General features: G+C 39.7%; 1 protein-coding gene across 1 annotated transcript; it reads right to left on the bottom strand.

The window, feature by feature from the left end:
• kcna3a (potassium voltage-gated channel, shaker-related subfamily, member 3a) lies at positions 1-20,258 on the bottom strand. Its single transcript, XM_085159157.1, has one exon. The coding sequence runs from the start codon at positions 8,620-8,622 to the stop codon at positions 7,072-7,074; it is 1,551 nt and encodes a 516-aa protein (XP_085015283.1). The 5' UTR covers positions 8,623-20,258; the 3' UTR covers positions 1-7,071.
• Between the last annotated feature and the right edge of the window lie 1,531 nt (positions 20,259-21,789).

The following is a 21,789-nucleotide window of genomic DNA, read 5'->3' as shown; positions in this document are numbered from 1 at the left end:
TCTTGCTCCTCCCTTCTTTTCCTCCCCATCCCCGGCTGCCTCCCTCTTCCCGCTCCAACACACCCACCCACACAAGTAGGGCCTTGGGGTGCGGGTGTGTCACCAGGGTGCAGGGGAGAGTTTGTTTGGGGAGTGTGATTGTGTGTAGAGTGTCCATGTAGGTCTATCCCTACATTGGGTGAGTGCTGAGTATTTGTATATGTGTGCATGAGGGTGGGAATGCATGTTTGTGTCTGTGTGTGTTTTTCTCTTCTTTCTCTTTTTAAGTGCCCTTTCTCACTGTCCCTCTTCCCTTCTGCTTTTCTTTTCCTTCATCTTTCTTTCTCCCTTTCCTATCCCTCAGTCATGTCTGTCCCGTCTGTAACAACTGAAAATAAAATAAAATAAATAATAACAACAAACGTCGATCAAATGGACCAATATGGCAAGGTTGTGATGATCCATTTGGCAAAGTAAATCCATTGGGTATCCTTGTTGGTCTTCAGACAACAATTCTGACGGCTAAAGAACCAAATGGGACAGGCAAAAAAGAAGAAGAAGAAAAAAAAGAAATGACAGCAGTAAACTAACCAAAACATTTTGACTCCATTCAGTTCTGTAAGCCACTCTGCTGCTGAAAGGAAGGTCTATGAGTCAGTAAATGAGTGAGTCAGTGTCACTGTTGCAGGATACTCTGATGCTGCATTATACAATGCTTCTGTATGACAAAGTGAAATTTAAGTCAAGGTAAGAGCTTGCAGGAGCACTAGGTTATATTACACCAAGGTCAGAGAAGAAATAAGATACTCTGTGTATCGGGGTAAGAGGGTAAAAATAAAACTTTATGTCAGTAAATGTAAGCTTTCTTTTACATGCACAGGAAGGCTCTGTAAATCAAAGTCATTACTTTGTTATCCACCCTTAAAAGTGGGGTTAAAGTGAGGTTTTGCATCCTTTTTGTAAAAGTTGAAACGGTGCATGAAAGAATTTGCTTTTTTAAAAACTGTGTATTAATGTCTGACTTCCAGTGCTTGACAAAAAGTGCAGCACAGATGACCATTATCAGATGTGTGGGATTTACAGTGACAGCTACTATGTCACTGATGATGCAATGCCCTGGTTTTTGTTTGCAAGTGAACCAAAACATGTGCCCCTGCCTTAAGCAGGAGTCTGGTCTGCAGTCGACAACGCTGCTGAGGGATGCAGCAGCCACTCTGAGTCACAGGACACCTGAGCGGTGAGTCAGGGTTGCACAGTTTCCAGGGTCACAGTGCTTCAAACTTCGAACCTCACTCAGACGTGACTATTCTTTGTTGATCTGATTCATCATAGATATGTTGAGATAAGGACAATCCTAGAAATAGTATCAATACCAGAAGAAATTGTCCCAAGTCAGCATTGTCGCTGTAGCTGGGTGAATCGTTTGCACAGCCTCCTACGGTTGCTACAGAAACCATTTCTAGGGGCAGCAGAGGGAGGATTTGGACTGTGACATCACTACAGCATTTTTGGTGCCAACAAGATATTTCAGGTAAAGTTACAGCATGATGACAAAGCACATTTTATCCGCTTGCAGTCAGGTGCATTAGTTAAATATAAATGTGTTTAGGAAAAGTGTGAAGTCTGTATTTTCCATCTTTCCTGATTCACACTTTCACATCTGGTGCATGTTTTACAGCATATGGTGCAGTACCCTACATTACACTACAGTACTTTGACTCCTAGCTTTCTGTGTGGCCTGTGGGGGGACGGATATACGTATGCTTTCTCTAATATGCTTTCTGGGCTTTTCTTTGTCTCACTGAAAGCTCTGAACACTGAGTCTTGATGCAGAAGAGTGAACTTTATGAATAGCCCCCAGAGTGCCATTATGTGTTCTCAAAAGAGCAGATGGATGAATGGCACCGAGAGAAATAATGGCAATATGTCTCATAGTTTCTATTTTTGGCAACACTGAGTTACAGTTTTAGGGCAAATACCGTACTATAAAAAACATATCATCAGCGCAGGAAGGAAAATATCCAGTGCTGTGAGTACCGGACACCGCCATTTCTCATCTGGGTGCTTCTATAAAGTTCAAGGATGACATGAGGCAGCTCTCCTGGCAGACACTCCCCATGTTGGCATGCTGGGTATCATCAGAGGTAGCATGCTGCTGTGAGGCATGACTCCTCTCATTTGGAGAATGTTGGCATGATGAGGGCAGCAAAGAGATGAGAGAAAAGGGAAAGCTCCAAACAGGTCTCCTCCAAACCCCCCACCCAGAACTGAACACAATCCTGGATTTGCATCTTTGAATCCGCCTGCAGCAGCAGTGTCGGAGAGAACCAGCTGTGGAGCTGTCTGCGATTTTCTGTCTGTGTGTGTTTGTGTACTATGCATGTAAGCTCAAGTGTATGCACCTTCCCCTCCCCATTGCTTTCTTTTTTTTCTAATGACCAAGATCCCACTACTGAGTGCACTGAGGTATATCAGCTCTCACTGTCTTACAGCTGTGGAGTACTCCAGCATGCTCATTCCAACCACATGGACATCCACAGAGGAGAAGTGACACAACTTGGCACATATATCAAAGCCATAAGTGTACATTAAGGCTGAGTAATTATTTGGATTTTAATTCTTGGTCTGCAGTGAATAGAAAAAGAAGATACAACGATACAGAACAAGATTTTGTGTTTGCATCTTTGGCTTTTTTTTTTTTTTTTTTTTTTTTTTTTACATTTCATTTAAGTAAAAAGTACAAATTTAAGTTCAATAACTTCAACCCCAATTTGCAATCACAATTCTAACAATAGAAACAACATACAGCCCAGGCAACTCAACTTGAAGATAACTACAGAGTTAAGTACTAATTATTTACTGCCTTATCTCTATGAGTAACCTCTTTAGCGTTGCCTGTAGTGTTTTGGTTTATCGTTAATAAATATCCTGCGACATGTATTGAAAAAGGTCCTGAATTGTAAATAAATAGGTTGACATGTTAATCTTTAGTATTTGTTGTCATGTTGCTATATTCTTAGCTCTAAATGCAGAAATGAACAATCCAGTGTTTTATCAATTTAGAGCATAACAACACCATCCATCCATCCATTCGCTTCCGTTTATCCTTTTCAGGGTCACGGGGGGCGCTGGAGCCTATCCCAGCTGTCATAGGGAGAGAGGCGGGGTACACCCTGGACAGGTCGCCAGTCTGTCATAACAACACCGATCTCCTAATAAGTTAATATCTAATGTCGTTCTTACCTTTCACAAAACCAAAACATTAACAGAAGATATGTTGTACTGGAGATGTATCTTGCAAGCACAGCTGTCGAGCTTTGTAGATGATTAATGGTAGTGGGTAAATCGCAAGCATCGTTTCATTTTCTCCTGGTTAAAAATACATTAAAGAAGGGGGAGCGAGAAGGTACAAAACCACTCAGCAGTTCTGAGGCAATGCACCTGGAGCTGCAGGACACATGGTATCTTGTCTGCAGAACTGAGAAAACAGAAAACTCAGCAAAGAAGTGTCTAATGGTTAAACCAAGCCACCTTACTTTAAAGTATGTTTAAGGTGACTTTAAGTCATCTGTAGGTTTCTGTACCTTTTCAGATGTTAGGTTCACCTTTGTTACACATTTGTGCTTGTGTTTCTGTGAAATCTCTAACAACAGCTTTGAAGAGAAATGAACTTGTTAACATGGATCAAATTTTATGACCCCCGGTGGTTTCATTCAATTCTGTGATAACACCATTACAAAGAAATACTTTTGTAGATCCCTTTAGAAAACATTACAAGCAGGAATATATCAATGTCATGATATAATCATAGCAACCTTTCTGAAAGGCATTTCACAAGGCTATTGTTACATCCCTTTGCTTTTTCTTGGTTAATGTTTCATCATTTTGTTTATTTGTTTCAATGCTGCACTGGGAACACAAGATATGGCTTTAAAAGCAACAGTCCGGAAACAGGATAGCATACTGCAAAGTCAATTTCAAGTAACCTTGGTGTCCTTTTTAGTGCTTGTGCAAAGTTTTTTCCTTTTTTCCCTATCCCTAGCTTGCTAACTGTAATTCTCTTTGTCTCATGGGAAACATGAGAATTATGGGTCACACTAAACGCCTCTGGATTTTAAAGTAGTTTCCCGACCTGCACGACAAATCCCAGATGGTCACATTCGCTGGTTCTAGGACAAGACACTGTATCTTCCTCAGCGGTGCACTTGTAACAATAGTAAAAATAACAATAATCATTGCTAGATTCACAATTTTGTCTTCAGCAAAAATAATATTTTTATCTTCCACAGATTGAATATAATCCATAGTTGCACATACAAAGTACTTGTAAGTGGTTCTTCCTCACTTTGCCACAAAAAGAGTTTGCAGATAACATGAAGGCAACAAAATTCTTCAATGACAATAAATTATTGTTCTAACCATAAAGTCTAATTTTATAAGGCCTATCATTTTCAATGTCTGTTGACAAGATAATGTGATTATAGCATTGATGTCTTAGTGTTGATTTTATACAAAAGATGATTAAACCTTTAAATTTATTGTGTTATGCTAGTGTATGGAAAAATGGAAATAACAACCCTGTAATCAGTCATAAATATATATAACTGAATATTAATGTTTCTAAAAATGTTAGCAAAAACATTTCATCTTCTTAAAATAGTGGCTCTGCATTTAAATTCCAGATATGTGCTGTCAGCCAGCTAATAAAGTGATTATTTACTGCTTCTTATTTCATTCACAGAGAAAAAGGCACCATAAACTTAAACCTTTAATGAAGTTACTTCTTTTTTGGGATCAGTTCTTCATCTGATAGATCAAAGTCTCTGCCGGCTTCTTATGACAAACTTCCATAAATCTCCAGTAAACATAAACATAAATAGACTCGTTTAAGATTTTGTAAGGGTACTGGGGCTTAAAACCCACAATCAAAACCAGTCACAGATACAAAACGTTCAAAAGGTTTTTTTGATTTTTTAAAAGTTGTTAAAAATGCTGTGAGATACAGTGGCCCCTAGAGACAAAGCACGTGAGAGGAAAATATTACATAAAAGTTGGTCAAAAGAACACACTGACTATTTGACAAATCTTTAAATGTGTATAAAGGCACCATATACCACATATTCACCCCTCAAGACTCTATCTTCCAAGTTCAATGTTTAAGCCCTGCCTGAAAGCAATGATTGTACTGAGCGACTAGAGGGCAGTACTGAGCTATTTACAGGTCTATTTCGTCTATCAAGGTTCCACACCACGCATCAATTTTGAAATCAAGCATGACTCCACAGACTGTTCAGAGGCCTTACAAACAAGTGAAGTACCTAATGATACATGACGCACTTGATGAAAATGGTGATTTTTAGTTTGATGTCCCATATTAAAGATGCCAATTACATGATACTGAGAGAGCTGCAGATCCTCCAAATAAAAATAATTAGATGTTAAATTTTTATGAGAAGATTGTTTAGCCAATGTATATATTTTTCAGACCTTTGCTAAAAAAAAAAAATATCGACCTTTAAATGTTAAGGTGTCACATTTTAGTTATGCTATTCTAAAGATTAAATCATTAATCATTTAATATAGAAAATGATCAACAAGTGAATCTATATGAAAAGAACTACAACTCAGCTCTAAAATAAACTGAAGCAAAGTCATAATTGAACTTTTGTAACTGAACTTTTGTAAACTTCTCATTTATGATGCAAACACTCATGTATTATTAGAGAAAATGCAACTCTGTAACGAATTGTTGGACTGACTGGAGTTTTGCTTTCTGGTTGAGCTACACTGTACCAAAAAGCTCACGTGCACAGTTCTGCAGGTGGGAGATGAAAGGCAGCTGACATCCGTTGGTGTGCCAGCTCAGATAATGGCGCTTTTACATCTGAAAAAGAGAGCAGCATTCAGTAATACAGTGAGACTGTAGGCTTTCATTGTGTTCATGTAATCTGAAGCTGTGGGCTTCATTTTTCCCTAAATAGTTACAGTAATACTGCTGCTTGGTTGATTCTGCCTTAACCATCTTTAAGGGAAGCGATGAATCGCCAAACCCAACCCAAAATAATATGCACCATTTCCCCCTCCACGGACAAGAAAGCAAAACAACAGTTTGTGAAGATGCAACACAATGCCACGGAAGCATGAGAGGGGGTTACCCAGGAAACCACCGTAGCCATGGAGACTGCATCACAAGGCGGTTTAACAAGCGGAAGGCGGCGATGCGCCGCGCGCTCTACCTCCCTTTATCCATTCTGTCATCACTGCGCACATGACCTCAATCACACAATTATTCACAGTTTTCTTGTTTTCATGCTCCTCCTGCTCGCTTTGGACAAAGTTTGCTAAGATGCAGCACATTTATTCTAAAGAATATACGAGTGACAGGTGGGACCTGAGTCAGTTCATTTGAGTTTTATTCAATATAGGCTATAGGCAGTTCTGAATAAAAATACACTGTACGAAAAGCTCAACTCATATTTTATGATAAGCGTTTCCATTAACAGCACTCTGCGTTTTTATTACCTGAATAATAATCCGAACAACATGTGGACAGGTTATGATATTAAATATAACCGAAACAGGCATTGGGCTATATAAATTACCATAGTCTATTGATTTCCACGAAGCACAAGACGTCGTTTTTGGACTGGTGGGTAGATTCAGTAGAAGACTATATGCTACACGTCTATCCCAGTCATGAACACCAACAACGGTCGCATTATAACATCAAGATATGTAGGCATCGTGTGGCTTTATACGCTGAAAAATGTCTGTTTTAACAAGCTTTTTTATTGTTATTATTTCTTCTGATTTGAAGCAAACACTTTTTTTGTGCGTGATTTTTTTTCTTTTTGCTCAGGTTAATACTTGTTGGTCGCGGAGAAACACTGAAAACAGAAAAATCTTCACTGAAGTATTTTTGTATGGTTTCCATTTGCTTTGGTGCAAATAAAATAAAGATTAATACCTTGTTAAAACAGAAATTTGCAGCTTTCATCCACAGATATGGACTGACACGTTACGAGTGGTTATATAAAAATATTATAGGTACTGTCTCATCATGCTTCATAAATGATCCATGGCGGGGTTCATTTACACGTCCGTGAAGATCTTTTTGATGTTCACGCAGTTCTGGTTGTTTTCGGTGGTGAAGTTGGGTTGTTTGAACGCACTGTTGATGCCCTCCTCTATCACCATGTACTCTGACTTGCTGAGAGATGAGGAGCTGCACGACCTCCTCAGCTCCTCTGGGGGGAGGTGCTCACAGCTACCTGTAGTGTGATACTGTGGGTACTCCTCTCCATCAGTCTCTCTGTGGTAAAAGTAGTTGAAGTTGGACACAATCACGGGCACGGGTAAGGCAATGGTCAGCACGCCTGCTATTGCGCACAGAGAGCCCACTATTTTACCACCAATAGTGACCGGATGCATGTCTCCATAACCAACTGTGGTCATGGTGACAACTGCCCACCAAAACGCATCTGGTATGCTGGAGAAACTTGAAGTGGGGTCGTCTGCTTCTGCAAAGTAAACTGCACTGGAGAAGAGAATAACTCCAATAAAAAGAAAAAATATGAGCAAGCCAAGCTCCCTCATGCTGGCCTTGAGGGTCTGTCCCAAAATCTGAAGTCCTTTTGAGTGTCGGGAGAGCTTAAAAATACGAAAGACCCTCACCAATCTTATCACCCTCAGGATGGCGAGGGACATCGCCTGCTGACCGCCGTTGGTTTGCCTCTCGGCCAGCTCTGTCCCCAGAGTGATAAAGTAGGGGATTATGGCGACGATATCAATGATATTCATTATGTTTTTGGAAAAGGTAGTTTTGCTGGGACAGGCAAAAAACCTGACCAGCAACTCGAAAGAAAACCATATAATGCACAACGTTTCGATGACAAAGAAAGGGTCTGTGAATGGACTTGACGTGAAGGAAGCAGTGCCATTAACCGCGGGTGCCACTGTGGCTTGGTCTCTGTCATCCCGGAATTCCGGCAGAGTCTCCATACAGAAAATAACAATTGAAATTAAAATAACAAGCACTGAAACGATGGCTATCCCTCTTGCTGGCCCAGAGCTTTCAGGGTACTCAAACAAAAGCCAAACCTGCTTCTGGAAATCATTTTTGGGGAGGATGCGCTCCTCTTCTTTTATAAACCCTTCATCCTCGCGGAATTTCTCCATGGCCTCCTCACCGAGTTGGTAAAACCTGATCTCCTCTGAGAAAATATCAATGGGAACGTTAACAGGTCTCCGTATGCGCCCTCCTGACTGGTAGTAGTAGAGGATGGCATCAAAGCTTGGTCTGTTCCTGTCGAAAAAGTACTCGTTTCTCAGTGGGTCAAAGTAGCGCATCCTTTTCCTCGGGTCCCCCAGTAGCGTGTCTGGGAACTGGCTGAAAGTTTTCAGTTGCGTCTCGAAACGTAAACCAGAAATGTTGATGACCACCCTCTCGCAGCATCCCTGGCGGCTGCGCTCATATCTGTCCGCCGACAGGTGAGGCGCTGAGAGCACGGCGGACTCCTCCAGCATGTTTTCCACCGTCATGACGCCCTTCTCCTCGGCATAACCCCGGTTGTCAGACTCGTTGAGTCCCCTGTGTCCCGCTGACGCGTGCGGAAGGATCACGCTGGAGGTCTGGTCATCCATACAGGTGGTTTTCAGTCTGGAGGAGCAGGGTGCGCCACGCCACTCCCAGCCAAAGCTTACAGCTTTGGAGAGCTGAGGCCGACGCCAGTTACATCTCCTCCAACCATCACCTATCTCTGCCTATCCACACGCTGAAGCGCTGCACTCCCCTCTGGCTTTTTTTTTCTCAAACACGCCGACACCCACCCACAGCGCGCATATGTCTGACATACGTCCACCACCCGCCCAATCGGAAATTAACTTGACACTTAATGTCGAGCACCCACCCTTGTGTGGCGAGCCGAAAACACTTGATGAAATCAGATCCACACCTGTTAGATCCAAGTTTTATTCTTACGCTGTGAGCTCGTGCGAACCCGTTATTATCTTTATCACGTGGGAATGACAACAAATCAGCACGCCTGCCAGTTCTCTTTTAGCGAAAATAACATAAAGGGCACGAATCCAAAATGTATGCGATTCACCTCCAACACAAATGCAAAAAAAGAAAATCATAGAGGAAAGCAAAGTCCTCGTTCTAATCTTCAATCTTATTTGTCTTCTTTTCCAACAAAAACAAAACAAAACAAGTGATGTTAGATACAGCTTCACTTTTCCAACAGAAATGACATCATAAGGATTTTGATAATCAACTGAAACAGAGGGATGTACCGGGGCAACTAGATACGTGCCGTCTTCAAGCAGCGCAGAAAATGAAATTCTTGCATTTCTGCCATGTGTCTCCTTTGTTGTTGAGGAGGTGTTGCTCTCCATGGTGCTGAAAACAAGCGCGCCCCAGTTGGTAAATCTATGCGCGCGCTCTTTATCAGCACTCAGCTGAGTTTATTACGTGCTCAATTTGTGTGTATTCGTTTATAGATGCTCTCCTGGATATTGCCAACATAGCACATAAGCTCCAGGATCAGTCACCTCATTTCCACTCGAAATCAGTGTATGTGCGCCCTCACACACACACATACACGCACACGCACACACACAGAAAGAGAGAGAGAGAGAGAGAGAGAGAGAGAGAGAGAGAGAGAGAGAGAGAGAGAGAGAGAGACTTGCCATGTGTGCCATGTGTTGATAGAATCGCCTCAAAGAAGAGTCTGAGTGTCAGTCTTTGTTACGGCTGCGATTAATGACGAAAATGCAAAATCAGTGTTGTTTCTAATTCATCCCGACAGGCTTCATCAAAGGAGTCTGTCACCGTCTGTGGTTTAGGATGACAAGCAGGGTTAATGAGGTCAAATGGGATTCACGGCTAAGGCACAATGCACCCCCTTTGTTGTTTATATTGTGCCATTCTAGGTTTTCATTTCAGCATGTGAACACCAAAGGAAAAGCTGAGCCTCTCTTCTCCCCAAATGCGGCAACATCTAGTACTCTACTACGAACATACTTTAGAAAATCCTCTTAAAGCGGATGACACTGATCCAAAAAACCTAGTGACCACCACTGCTTGGGAGGTGGGGGAGTGGGGGGGACATCATAATATAAAAAAGACAAGTGGTATAGTTCTGTAGTAATGAATTTATCAAGTTTTAGAAAAAAAAAAATCAGCTTATTTATCTTCTTAAGTAGATGTCTAAGAACAAACAGTACCATTAATTCTCTTTTGTGAGGACCTGGAATAACACTTTTCCCAAGGAAGGGCTTTTTCTTTTCTCCAAAGAAAATCTTGACTTGCCATGATGAAACTAAAAGTATTCATCTAACTGTTCAAATATCCATTCATCCAAGATCTAACAGTGTCTAACTGTTTTGTTTTTTTTTCAAAGACCCACCTACCCCATAGACCAAGGCTTAATAAGATTTTTTTAAGAACCCAGTTGGCACAACAGTCATGATGCTTTTCTGTTTGCCATGTTTCTGAGTATTAATGGTAGTATGTATAAGCTAAGAAATAAATTACACCAAGGTGCAAAAACATTAATATCACAAAGGTATAATATTTTTGCCCCCAAAGTGTGGAAGCAAACAGAACAGCATTAATGATGGTGCACATACAAATTTTGTTCATTCTTAAAACACACACTGTCATGCCCAAAGTGATCATTAAAAAAGCAGAGTTACTTAACTCATTGACACTTGGCTGGTGTGTTTGTGACCATGTGATCATGCAGGTCACAAACAGCACCACCCTTTCTCCAAGTCAGTATCTCAGTTCTGGACACTCTCCTTTGTTCTTATGACTTTACATCATCCTCAGTCCAATATCAATCTTATCTCCTCTTCTTTGCAGGTCAGAATAAAATGACCCCCCTTTGACCCTTCTTGGTCAAATATCTTGATCCAGTTTTGTACAACTTCCCACACAAACCCTACTTCTTACTAATCTCTCATATTCTACAGCAACAGACTGCAACATTTGAAGAGCATTTCATTTTAAAAATCATAGTTCAATACAGCAATTATGCTGTAGAACACACAGTTATACACAGTTATTTCATTTAAATAGCTCTAACGTTACTAACATTTATTGTGAAAATGAAATAATAAAGTGACTCACTTTACCATTTCATGCTGCTAGTGCTGATTGCAGACATTTAATAAATGTCAATACAAGTCAGCAAACACAGAGTCCTGATGTAGAATTTAGACAGTCAAAGATAACAACAAACAAACAAATAAAAAAAACAATAAAGCTGATTTTCCTTGGCCACTTTACATGGAGCCCAATATTGAACCACTGATTTAATTTAGAGTGAAAACAATGTGTGTATGTGGTTCCCATTACCTAGAAGAATTATCTGACAGGGCCTCAAATAAAAAACGTTTGATAGCATATCAAACATTTTGATATGTGAAAAAACAATGCATAACAGAGAAGATATCAGTCCAACCTGATGTCAATGTAATGACAGGACCCCTAACCTGATCCAGATTTCACATTAGCGTTGATTCCAGCTTCCCAAATCTGAGGATTTATAGCTTTTTATATCTATTTTACTGTCTTTGACTTTTAGACAGGTAGTTGGAGAAAGTCGGAAATCTGAAAACACATACTTGGAGTGTGGGAAAAATTAACAGCCTAAAGAAAATGAAAGAAAAATAATTAATAAATATATCAAGAAAATGTTTAGTAAGTTGATAGGCAGTGGCTATAATCATCTACTTACAACAAAAATGATACTATGCTAATAAGAGGGAACATACTAAGAAGACTTTCCACAACCTGCTATACCACTACTGTATATATACAGTGATGAGGATGATTATTGTGGGAATGCTCATCTAGGGCTTAAAGATAGAGTCATGAATAGACGTTGTTTTGCTTCTCCATTTAACTTAAAAAGAATAAAAGTGGAGTGCTGTGGGGCGGAACTTCACGTGGCTTTATTTTATATAACTGAATTTCTCAAAGTCTGGTCATGTTTAAGTAATTTTAGTGTAATCTCTAGTTACACCAATTCACTCCCACTCCACTGTTAATAACATGCACATAAATTTGATTTAAAAAATTATCCTTTCCAGCAAGAATATCATGCTGCTATTAAAAGTCTCCCAGTGGTTGCAAATCAGTGCGCATGGGAAGTTTTGTCTGGGTCTTTGTCTCCATGGCAACAAAACATCAAGTGTTTTGTAAAAAGACAAGGAGTTAAGTTGAAGAAGTTACATAATTTCCGGTCCGACTCGTGCAGGAGCGGGTGGACCGAGAGGTTTTTTTTGTTTTTTTTTTCACATTCCCACAGAGGGATGAACACATTACATATCAGAACTGAAAGGAGCCGGTCTGTTTGCATGTAACGCAAGTGCATTTTTTAACCGCAAGGCCACTTATTAAATGCAAATGAACCAGTTTAACATGAAAACACAGATGTAAAGTTTCAACCCAGGACAGGAGAATCACTTTAGCTTAAAAATACCCATTAAATCAGCTTTTGGCTATTGACCCTGTGAGAAAAAAACAAAACACGTTAGTAGCAAAGTTGGTTGTTTATATACAGGAAAAGTAATTTCCTGATTGCACTGTTTATGAAAGACAAAGAAAAATTAATAAAATAAACTTTAATTAATAAATTCACCTTCAGATACCATCACTAAAAGAGCCAAGCTGTCAGACAATTTTTAAAACTGTCAACACTGCAGGAGGTTCGTTGTCTTTAACTTAAGCCAAAGATTCTTGGTAGATTTTAGATATGTTCTACACATGCTTATTTCCAATATCACATGCATTTATAAACGTTTAATAGCATTTCTATTCCACAAAGTCACTCGCTTAATTTTCCAAGCCCAATCTATTGGCTGCCTGCTGAGAATAAAACAGACCTATTATGTATCCAAACCTCTGGAGCTGAAATCCGCTAAAGATAGCCTTTTATCAGTCTGGGAAGTTAGAAAATGACTTATTAACTCTGGTGGAAGCTGGAATTTTAAGTGACAATACAAATGATATTTTGTGTCTGGTCTGAAGGAGGATTTAATATAATAATCCCTTCCCAGAGATCATAACTGCATTTTTCATTCTTCAACATTGTCGACGGTGTCAGAGGAAAAGGAGGATGGTTTTCATCAGAAGTGAGAGTGCTTGGACTGCTCTTTGAGTAATGAGGAGCGAGGCTTTTTTCTAACAGTTCAGTCTGGTTCACAGGCACACACTGGTAGATCAATAGAGGCAGGGAGAGAGAGAGACCAGCATCTATCGATCAGCGGTGCATTGGCTGCGATCCCGCACAGAATCATCGAGCATTCACACTGTCCATTGACACAGCTGTCATAAGTCACAGTGAAGGTCGAGGTCATAAATAATGCAACAATGCTTTTCTTACCACAGTTTTGAGCAGCCACACAAGGGGTTAAATGCGGACTGGAACTGCTTGTTCCCCTATCAGTCCATATCAAAAAAGCACTACGACAAATTCAATTTGATCAACTTGAGGCAGTTAATATGTCATAATCATAAGCTATCAAATACTAAAATGGCAAACCTGTTTACTGATAAGCAAAAATATTGTGTCCACCGTCTATGTTTCTGCTTATGCTGCCTTCATAGCTACCAACATCTTCATCTAAACCATTCCTTTGACCTTGCATAGTATGAAATGGACCAAGTCCATGCAACAGGACATGAATGCTGGTGAAGAGTTAACATTGTTGCTCGAAATATCTACCATCTGTTGTTCTTGAGGTGGCCCATTAGCTCTCCTACAGGGGACTCTTTGCCTTATGTGCCGAAGGAAAAAATACAAAACAAAAAACCCTCACTGGCTCTCTGTCATTCAGTGTTTGTCCTCTGCCTCCGTGTGTTTTAAAGGGATTGTAAACAAGGATGAAGTATGTGACGACATCTCTTGGACAGAGCATGTCGGGTGTCTCAGATTAAGAGGTGGTGATGCTCTCCTCAGTCGTCCTCCCACTCTCATTATATCATCTTTGAAGATTAGGTCAAGCTGGTACATTTGGTGGCTACGAGGCAGCTTACCAGATTTCTGGCTGAGTTTGTGCAACTTTTCTTTAAAGGTATCTTGCTGTGAAAGCTTGATGAGAATAAGGGTGCTCCTTTTTTCCTGCTTATTTAAAGGTTCTGTCATCCTAATACACTTCACGAGTTGTTGAATCTGATCAATGACGTTCACAGTTCGTATCGAGAACCATCCACCATCCATTCTGAAAACCTTGGGTGTGAAAAACTATTTACTTTGGAGTCTCAATTCAGTACTTGGATTGCCATATTTACAACTGTTCCTACCAACCGCTAACCTCCTAGGACCTGGCGTTCACATATGTGAAGATCACATTTTGGGTTGTCTAGACCAAAATATTACATTTTGCTCTACAAGGGCCTGATATCCACTTACGAGGACATTATACTGCCACTGTTCTATTGAAATTTTAAACAAATATCCTCATATGAGAATCTCATTTTTCTCAGAAACAAAAATTAGGTTAAAAAAAATCTGGTAATTCTTTGTTTTTACATTCATCAGGTGCCAATCAGCCCAAATATCAAAGAGAACTTTAAAATGCATCTTAGGAAGTTAAGCTGTTTTGCTTTTTAACTGTTTCTCTCTTGCATAGGATCTCAGGTCAACTGAGCCAGTTTTAGTTAATCAGCTCTGCTGCCATGAGGTCAATTATGACCTGATCAGTTTTGACCACGATCTGGTGCCAAGCTCAGGGGTCAAAGGTTTCTCTAATTCTCTACAGTTTGGGATGAAGAGCTAAGTTAATGATGTAGTCTGGTACTATTTGTGAATCTTTCCAAAAATGCTTTCTGTTAATCCGAGGCTTACAATTTCTTTAGTTTATTGCTCACAATAACAGAGCTTGGTGCAGCCACAGTGAACTCACTTACCTATGAATACACAATAAGGTTTTCTAAGTCATTCACATAACTCTCTTGCACTGGGTCCAGAGTGATGGACAATGGTTCATCCCAAACAACACCTTCTGACATATTGTCTGTAGTACTGTCTCTTTAGGTCTGAGGCCACCATCTAGAAAAAAAGACTAGACTCTAATTAAGTTGGATAATAAAAAACTTTTTTTTATTAAAGCAATATTCGTCATGTCAGCCTAGAGATGATTATACCTCACATCAGTGAACGTTTTTAATGTTACTCTTTGTTTTTTTTTCTCCATTTTGTTCTCTGTATTTTACCACCTTGTCACTGCATTTTTATCTTTACTAGCATGGAAGTTATCACAAATCCGATCAAATGCAATCTTATCTGTTTGTCAAAAGTTAGAAACCCATCGTGGGCTGTTGTGTGGTGATCTCAATTCTGTGAGTGCTACTGAAAAAGCTGCAAATACAAAAATTTTGGAATCTGAAATTCGAGTGACCATCATCAATTCCTATATTTATACTAAACATGCTTTTCCTTCCTGAAACTTCGAATAGATAAAGTGAACTAGGATCCTTTAATGTACACAGGACTGCATCTCTCACTCTTTCCTTTTAACTCATCCGTATTATAGAGTCCGCGCTTTGCTTCGATGACCTTGAGGTTTCTTTGGTTTTCAAGCTTTTTCAGTTGCTGATGTGCGTCAGTGGCCGCCTCCGTTTCAATTTCAATTCTCTTTGGAGGTAACTGTGCAGCTGTCTGTGCTCTCTTAGCTCAAACACTTGAGGACACTGAGGGATGGTCTGAGCCATGGCCGAGTGCGGTGGCTTTGGGGCTGTGGATCTTTATATGGATCTAGCATATTCAGTGAAACGCCATGTGTTCATTCGCTTTAGCATCAAATTCCTTTGAGTTCATAGTCAGGATTCTCACAGTCACTTTAGAGAAGCCATGTTTTTATGTCCCAGTAGTCATTACCATTAACTTGTTATGGCTTTCTCTACCGATTTATTGTGATATTTTTTGTCTTTTCCAAGCTTTGATCAAAATTCTGTGTCCTATGATTTGTAGTAATGCTTGCTAATTATTGCGAATATAACAAAGACACTTAAAGAAAGACCAATCTCACAAATCACACCAAAAACTATAGAAATTAAGCAACTTAAAAAAACAACAAAATCAATTTTTAAAAAAAAAGGTCAGATATGGAAAATTGATGTACACTTCTTCTGTTGCCATGGCAACACATATAAGTAAGTCTTACTCTTGTAAATTGGTCTAAAGATGCCAGTCCATGACATGGCAGACAGATGGATAATCACACATTTGCAGAATATGGTGATTCAGAATAAGTGCTTAATAATTCTTAATATTTGCAACACTGGAACACATACTAATAGCCAACTAATCCATGTTGAACATACTGTAGTTTCAAGTAGATAAGGTCGTAATAGTGGAAACAATAGTGGCAATACATGTCAACTGTACTTTGAGAACCTTGATGCTAAGAATTTTGCATTATACATGCTGTATGCTTCTGTAAGTCTGCCTCACTGGCAAGGAGTTGCGAGCATCTACCATTTCAGCAATGCATAAAACAAGTGTGACACAAACGGAGGACAACAAGTGAACTCGGCTTCACATTAATTCATGTGCCTTAATGTCATGGTGTTGCACTTTGAAAACAAACACTGAACGCATAAACATTACCAGTGCATACATATATAGGACTTAATTTTGCTTTGATGTGGATTACACACATGCATGCAAACAAAAGCAGACAGAGACCAGTAAACTCAGCCTTTCCCAAATAAAATTAAATGTTTGTACAGAAACGCAAATCCCATAACTGAACTGATGAATGACAAATACTTGTGATTAGCATCATCTGACCTTTAACACAGACAGCACCAAATATGAATTTCTATCAGGCTCCAAGGCACAGTTGCAAACAGCAGCCATGCTGTCCACAGAGATATGACTTAATGTCATCCAAATATAAAAGATTACAGCGGTAGTCATGGATGTGAAACAATACATGTTCTGTTGCTATTCCAAACGTCATCCCTGCAGTGACGTGTGAACGTCTTGGGTAAGAAAGAAGTCAGATTCTGGAGAAAAATATCCAGCCCGCTTGATTAGAGGTCCCTGCTGAGAAACTCTGCCCGTCTATGACACCCTCCACCGTAATGGATTGATAGGGCTACAGAGAATGACCCCCCTGAGCACTGCCCTATTGCTTTCTGCCTACCTCACACAAGTTAGTTCTCAATAACAAACAGACCACAGGCATGGCTTGGATGCTAATAAAGTCACTTTGATTGATTGCTGACCGAGTTTGGTCGTATATTTTGCGAACAGGTTGTTTAAGGTGGAGCTATGACTAACAGGATTAACAGTGATGGGTCTGGGATTGACTGCCATTCACATGTGTTGTGTTTAATAGCTGTTTTATACATGAAATATCATCATAACTATTATTACTTTCTATGTATGCTTTGTTTGGCTTAAGACTATGATTATGTCTGACTTTAAAGATTCAATCCACTATAATGCAAAGCAGGCAATTCTAATATTTGAGAAGATGAAATTACTGATTATTGCAGCATTAAATGGAGCAATACAGGAGCACCAACAGGTACGATTCAGGATTTGATCAACAAGTCATCCCTATCTTGTAATTTTTTTTTATTTGTATTTGATAATTTCTTAATATTAGGCTGTGTTATTACTGCACATTATCAAACTTGCATCTCCCTGAAAGAAGTCGGCGTGAGAGACATCTTTGAAGTGAGAACCACAGTTTGTAAGGAGCAGATGGGCTGACTAATGTAACTCCTGACTGGTGCTGTGTGTCTCACTGCCAAATCACACTGAGAGATGGCAGAACGGCTCATTTGGGAATGAAGCAGGCTGCAGCAGGAATCACCAGGAAAGAGAGGAGCAAGAGCTCAATTAAAATGGTTATCACAATAAACAACACCCAGCATATGCTTATTTAATCGCTGTCTTTTTGGCTGCAGACTCACTTCTCTTGTTTATGTGACAATTTGATATTGTTTCTGAATGCCAGAAGATGTGGAAATTTCCATGTACCTCTGCACAAGAACACTGAGGCAAAACATCCTTAAGAGGAAGCAATTCATTGAAAGTGTGGGTGGCTTTACACATGAACTGAAATGTAGATAGTCTAACCAATATATTAGCTTCAGGCCTGAAGTAACCCAGAATTCACACTAGGTTTCTACTATCCAGACTTTCAATATGAAATCTGCCTTCATAATTACATTTCAGCTTTTTAAACGTTTTCATTTTCACACTAGAGATGTATACACAGATTTAAGTACCACTAAAACAATTACTGCTGCTGCTACTGTTGCGACATAGCTAAATTCATCCACCATTTACTCTGTGATGTAGAGAGTAAATAAACAGTTAACACTGGCTTACAAAATGTTTCCTCTAGTTTTACAAATAAACAGATATAAAGGTAATCACCAATGTCACTGCTTAAGGGCAATTTAGAAAAAACATGTAAAATTTTATATTCGAAAATTAATGTGCTGTAAAACAATGTTATTTGTGAGTAGGATAAATAGTTATATGAAGAGATAAAGATATGTACTGATGTCAACAGTCTATAGCCATGTTTCAGGCCACTCTTAGATTTTGTTTTTGCCAGACTAGTTGCCAGAGTTAAAATTAGCATGCTTAGACTCAACAAACCACCACTGTGATAGGCTACATTGCGTGACCATAAATTGTCTGCATGCAAATTTCACTATACATCATTAAATATCCAACACTACCATTACCAATTTACAAAATGCCCATAATAGCATAATACTACTGGCAATATTACAGGGAAAACAAAGTATTCACAGGGTTTTAATTAGTCCTGTAAAAATCTAAGCACAAATGTATTGCTTTGAGGTGATCATGTAGTGCCAATCAAATACATTTGATTAACTGATCATTGCCGAGCATAAACATCTCTGTAAAACAACAACAAAAACAAACAAATTTAAAAAAAAAAGAAATAAAACAAACAAAAAAAATCCTAAAGGCTATATGTCAGACTCAAATCACCTCTGTTAGCATGTTAATGTAAAAGTTCATGACATCCAAATAATCTTTTCCCTGAAAGAAACAAAATAGCATGGATTGGAAAGTTGCATTTGAACCAACCACTGCTTCTTAGGGAGCCCTGAAAGGGACATTGGAGGAAAAAAAAGATGAACTTTTGTGAGATCTCCGCTACGTTTTGATAGTTCTGTTTCTGTCCGTACAGAAGGGAACACGGAGTAGATATGGAGGGGGATTTAAAGCGTTTCCTGCGGTCAAGAGAGGTCCCACAAGAGGACATCATGCACATGCAACAAGACAAAGCTACGGAGGCCCGCAAGGGACACTGTAGAAAAAAGAAATGAAGATGAACTTTTGCAAGATCTTGCAAAAGTTCATCTTTATTTTTTTTTTTTCTTCAACTGACAAGCACGGTCTTGGAGGGATGACAATTTAGGCTCGTTCGGTAGCCTTTTGAGTCAAATGTGCCCACAAACCTAAATGAAAGATTGGCTGAAATTCCTGCACAATGATGTGAGAGGCTGACAAAGTCTCACTTCATAGTGAGAGACAAGTAAAAAGATTACTTTACGTAATTGCTGCCATAGGTGGTTTTACAAGCTACTCAATTATGGGGTTTTACTTAATTTCTCTGCATAGAGTCCTTTGGAAACTTTCTCCGTTGCAGGAATGTATATCAGCGACAATTTTATATTCTGACAGTATTTTTGTGGCCAGTTTTAACATAGATTGCTCACTTTTCTGGATAGTTTGGTGCTACATCTAGGGCTGCCATCAGGAGAATTAGACTCCAACCTCAATATGTTAGACATTTTGGACCAAACTGCTGTTTTTTCTTGTCATTTGAGATTTTTCCATTTATTTACAGAAGAAGAAAATAGGAAACGGGCCAAAAATAGAAAATACATGTGCTGGATCTGGCCAAGTCAAGCTAATATCATTGTGCAGGCAGGTGGTGGCATAGCTTTGATGGTATTTAGGTTTTCCCTGTAGTAACCATGGTAACCACTGTAAAAATAAAAAAAGGGGAGGGGGGGGATCCCAGTGCTTCAATGATGCAATGGGATTTTGCCAGCCCAGTATTCCAGGCTGTGAAATTAACACACTGAGATTAAATTTCACAGCCTGCTGCCCACTACACACTGTTCTCCAAGCAGCTGAATCCCCACATGTAGACACACACACACACACACACACACACAATGCTTTTGTTTACACATAGGTAGGAAGATATGTAAAGCAGGATTAGCGATATCCTATATATTTGACTGTGTGATTTACAATCCATATATCCATATCCATATATATATATATATATATATATATATATATGTATATATATATTAGGGGTGCAACGATACTCGTATCGATATTGAACCGTTCGATACAGTGCTTTCGGTTCGGTACGCATATGTATCGAACAATACAACATTTTTAATTTATTTGATCAACTTTCCTTCTGACGATGCTGTCTGTGTTGAGCGCTCAGTGGATCTGTGCTCGACATGCAGCCTAGGCGGAGTAGTCGAACACAGATCCACTGAGCCCAGCGCAAGCTAGCAGACAGAAGCTAAGCTCTCGTTGCAACATGGCAAATTGAACCTCCCCCACCCTCATTCAGATCTGGCGTTTGGAACTATTTTGGTTTTCATGTGACGTATGACCCTGAAGGTAAGCGTGTCATGGACTAAAGTAAAACAGTATGTTGGATGTGCCAGCAATGCTCAATTACATGGGCGGGAACTAGTGTGTTAGCGCAGTTAGCTAGTTAACGTGTTGGCCGTCCAGCCCCACGCACGGGGCGATCCGTGGTAGCTCGTTAACAGAGATTTGCCGTGTTGTGGCGTTAACCTCATTTCAGATTAACGCTGACAGCACTAGTGGGAACACAACGAATATGACTGCACATTTAAGCCGACATCATTCTAGTGCAAAGACAAGTGGAAGAAGACAAAAACAACAAGCAGCATGCTACAAACTTTACCCGAGTCATTTAGACAGCCGTTAGCACATGATTCTCCTTATGGGGACCTGATATGTTTAATATGCTGCTGAGAATATAGCCCAGAAGAAGCGTATAGTATAGCTTTTATTTTGGAAAGAGACATTTCTCTGTAATAAACTCTCTTTTCCAAAGATGAGGGATTCCTCAATCAGATACAGGGCTCGCAAAATTGCTAGCCCAGCTAGCGATTTGCCAAATCTATCTCTGGCCTGCCCGTCGGCCTATCGTAGGAAGGAAAAGTTTATGTCAATGCTTTTGCATTCTTTCGGAAATGTAGCTGGGTAATTATGTCATTGGCATCGGTGAGCCACTGTCAATAAGTGACATATTGAAATCGCGTTTGAATTTGCGCTTGTTTTTTGCTTTCACTTTGCAATCGCGCGAACTGTGTATAGAGAGCGACAGCACTGATTGGTGAGTGATGATAATTTGCGCACCAATTCCTCTGACATCATCTTATCAATCGTTAGCTTACTATGCAAACATGACAAGTGAAATCTCCCGCAGCTTAAACATGTGAGAGGTTGATCGCGCAGAGAATCGCTGAGCGTTATGTTAGTGCGTGTGTAAAAGCAGCAGGATATATATTTTAGTTCTGCTGAGCCAAATAAGACAGGTCAGCGTGAAGAAGTGACAGCCAAAGAAAAGCTTACCACAAAACGGAAAGGTTATGACAAATCAGACTATAAGGAAAAAAGAAAGTGCAGCTTTATGGTTTCATGGACAAAAGAATTTCTGTGGCTGCAACATGACAAGCTAAATAACCAGGGCTGCACATAAGTGGTCCGCAGGTGCGCATTCGCTGTC

Source organism: Neolamprologus multifasciatus, chromosome 5 (assembly GCF_963576455.1).
Source record: "Neolamprologus multifasciatus chromosome 5, fNeoMul1.2, whole genome shotgun sequence".
In the NCBI taxonomy this organism is placed as follows: Eukaryota; Metazoa; Chordata; class Actinopteri; order Cichliformes; family Cichlidae; genus Neolamprologus; species Neolamprologus multifasciatus.
The sequence above is the reverse complement of the archived record's forward strand: the minus strand, read 5'-3'. Positions and strand labels throughout refer to the sequence as shown.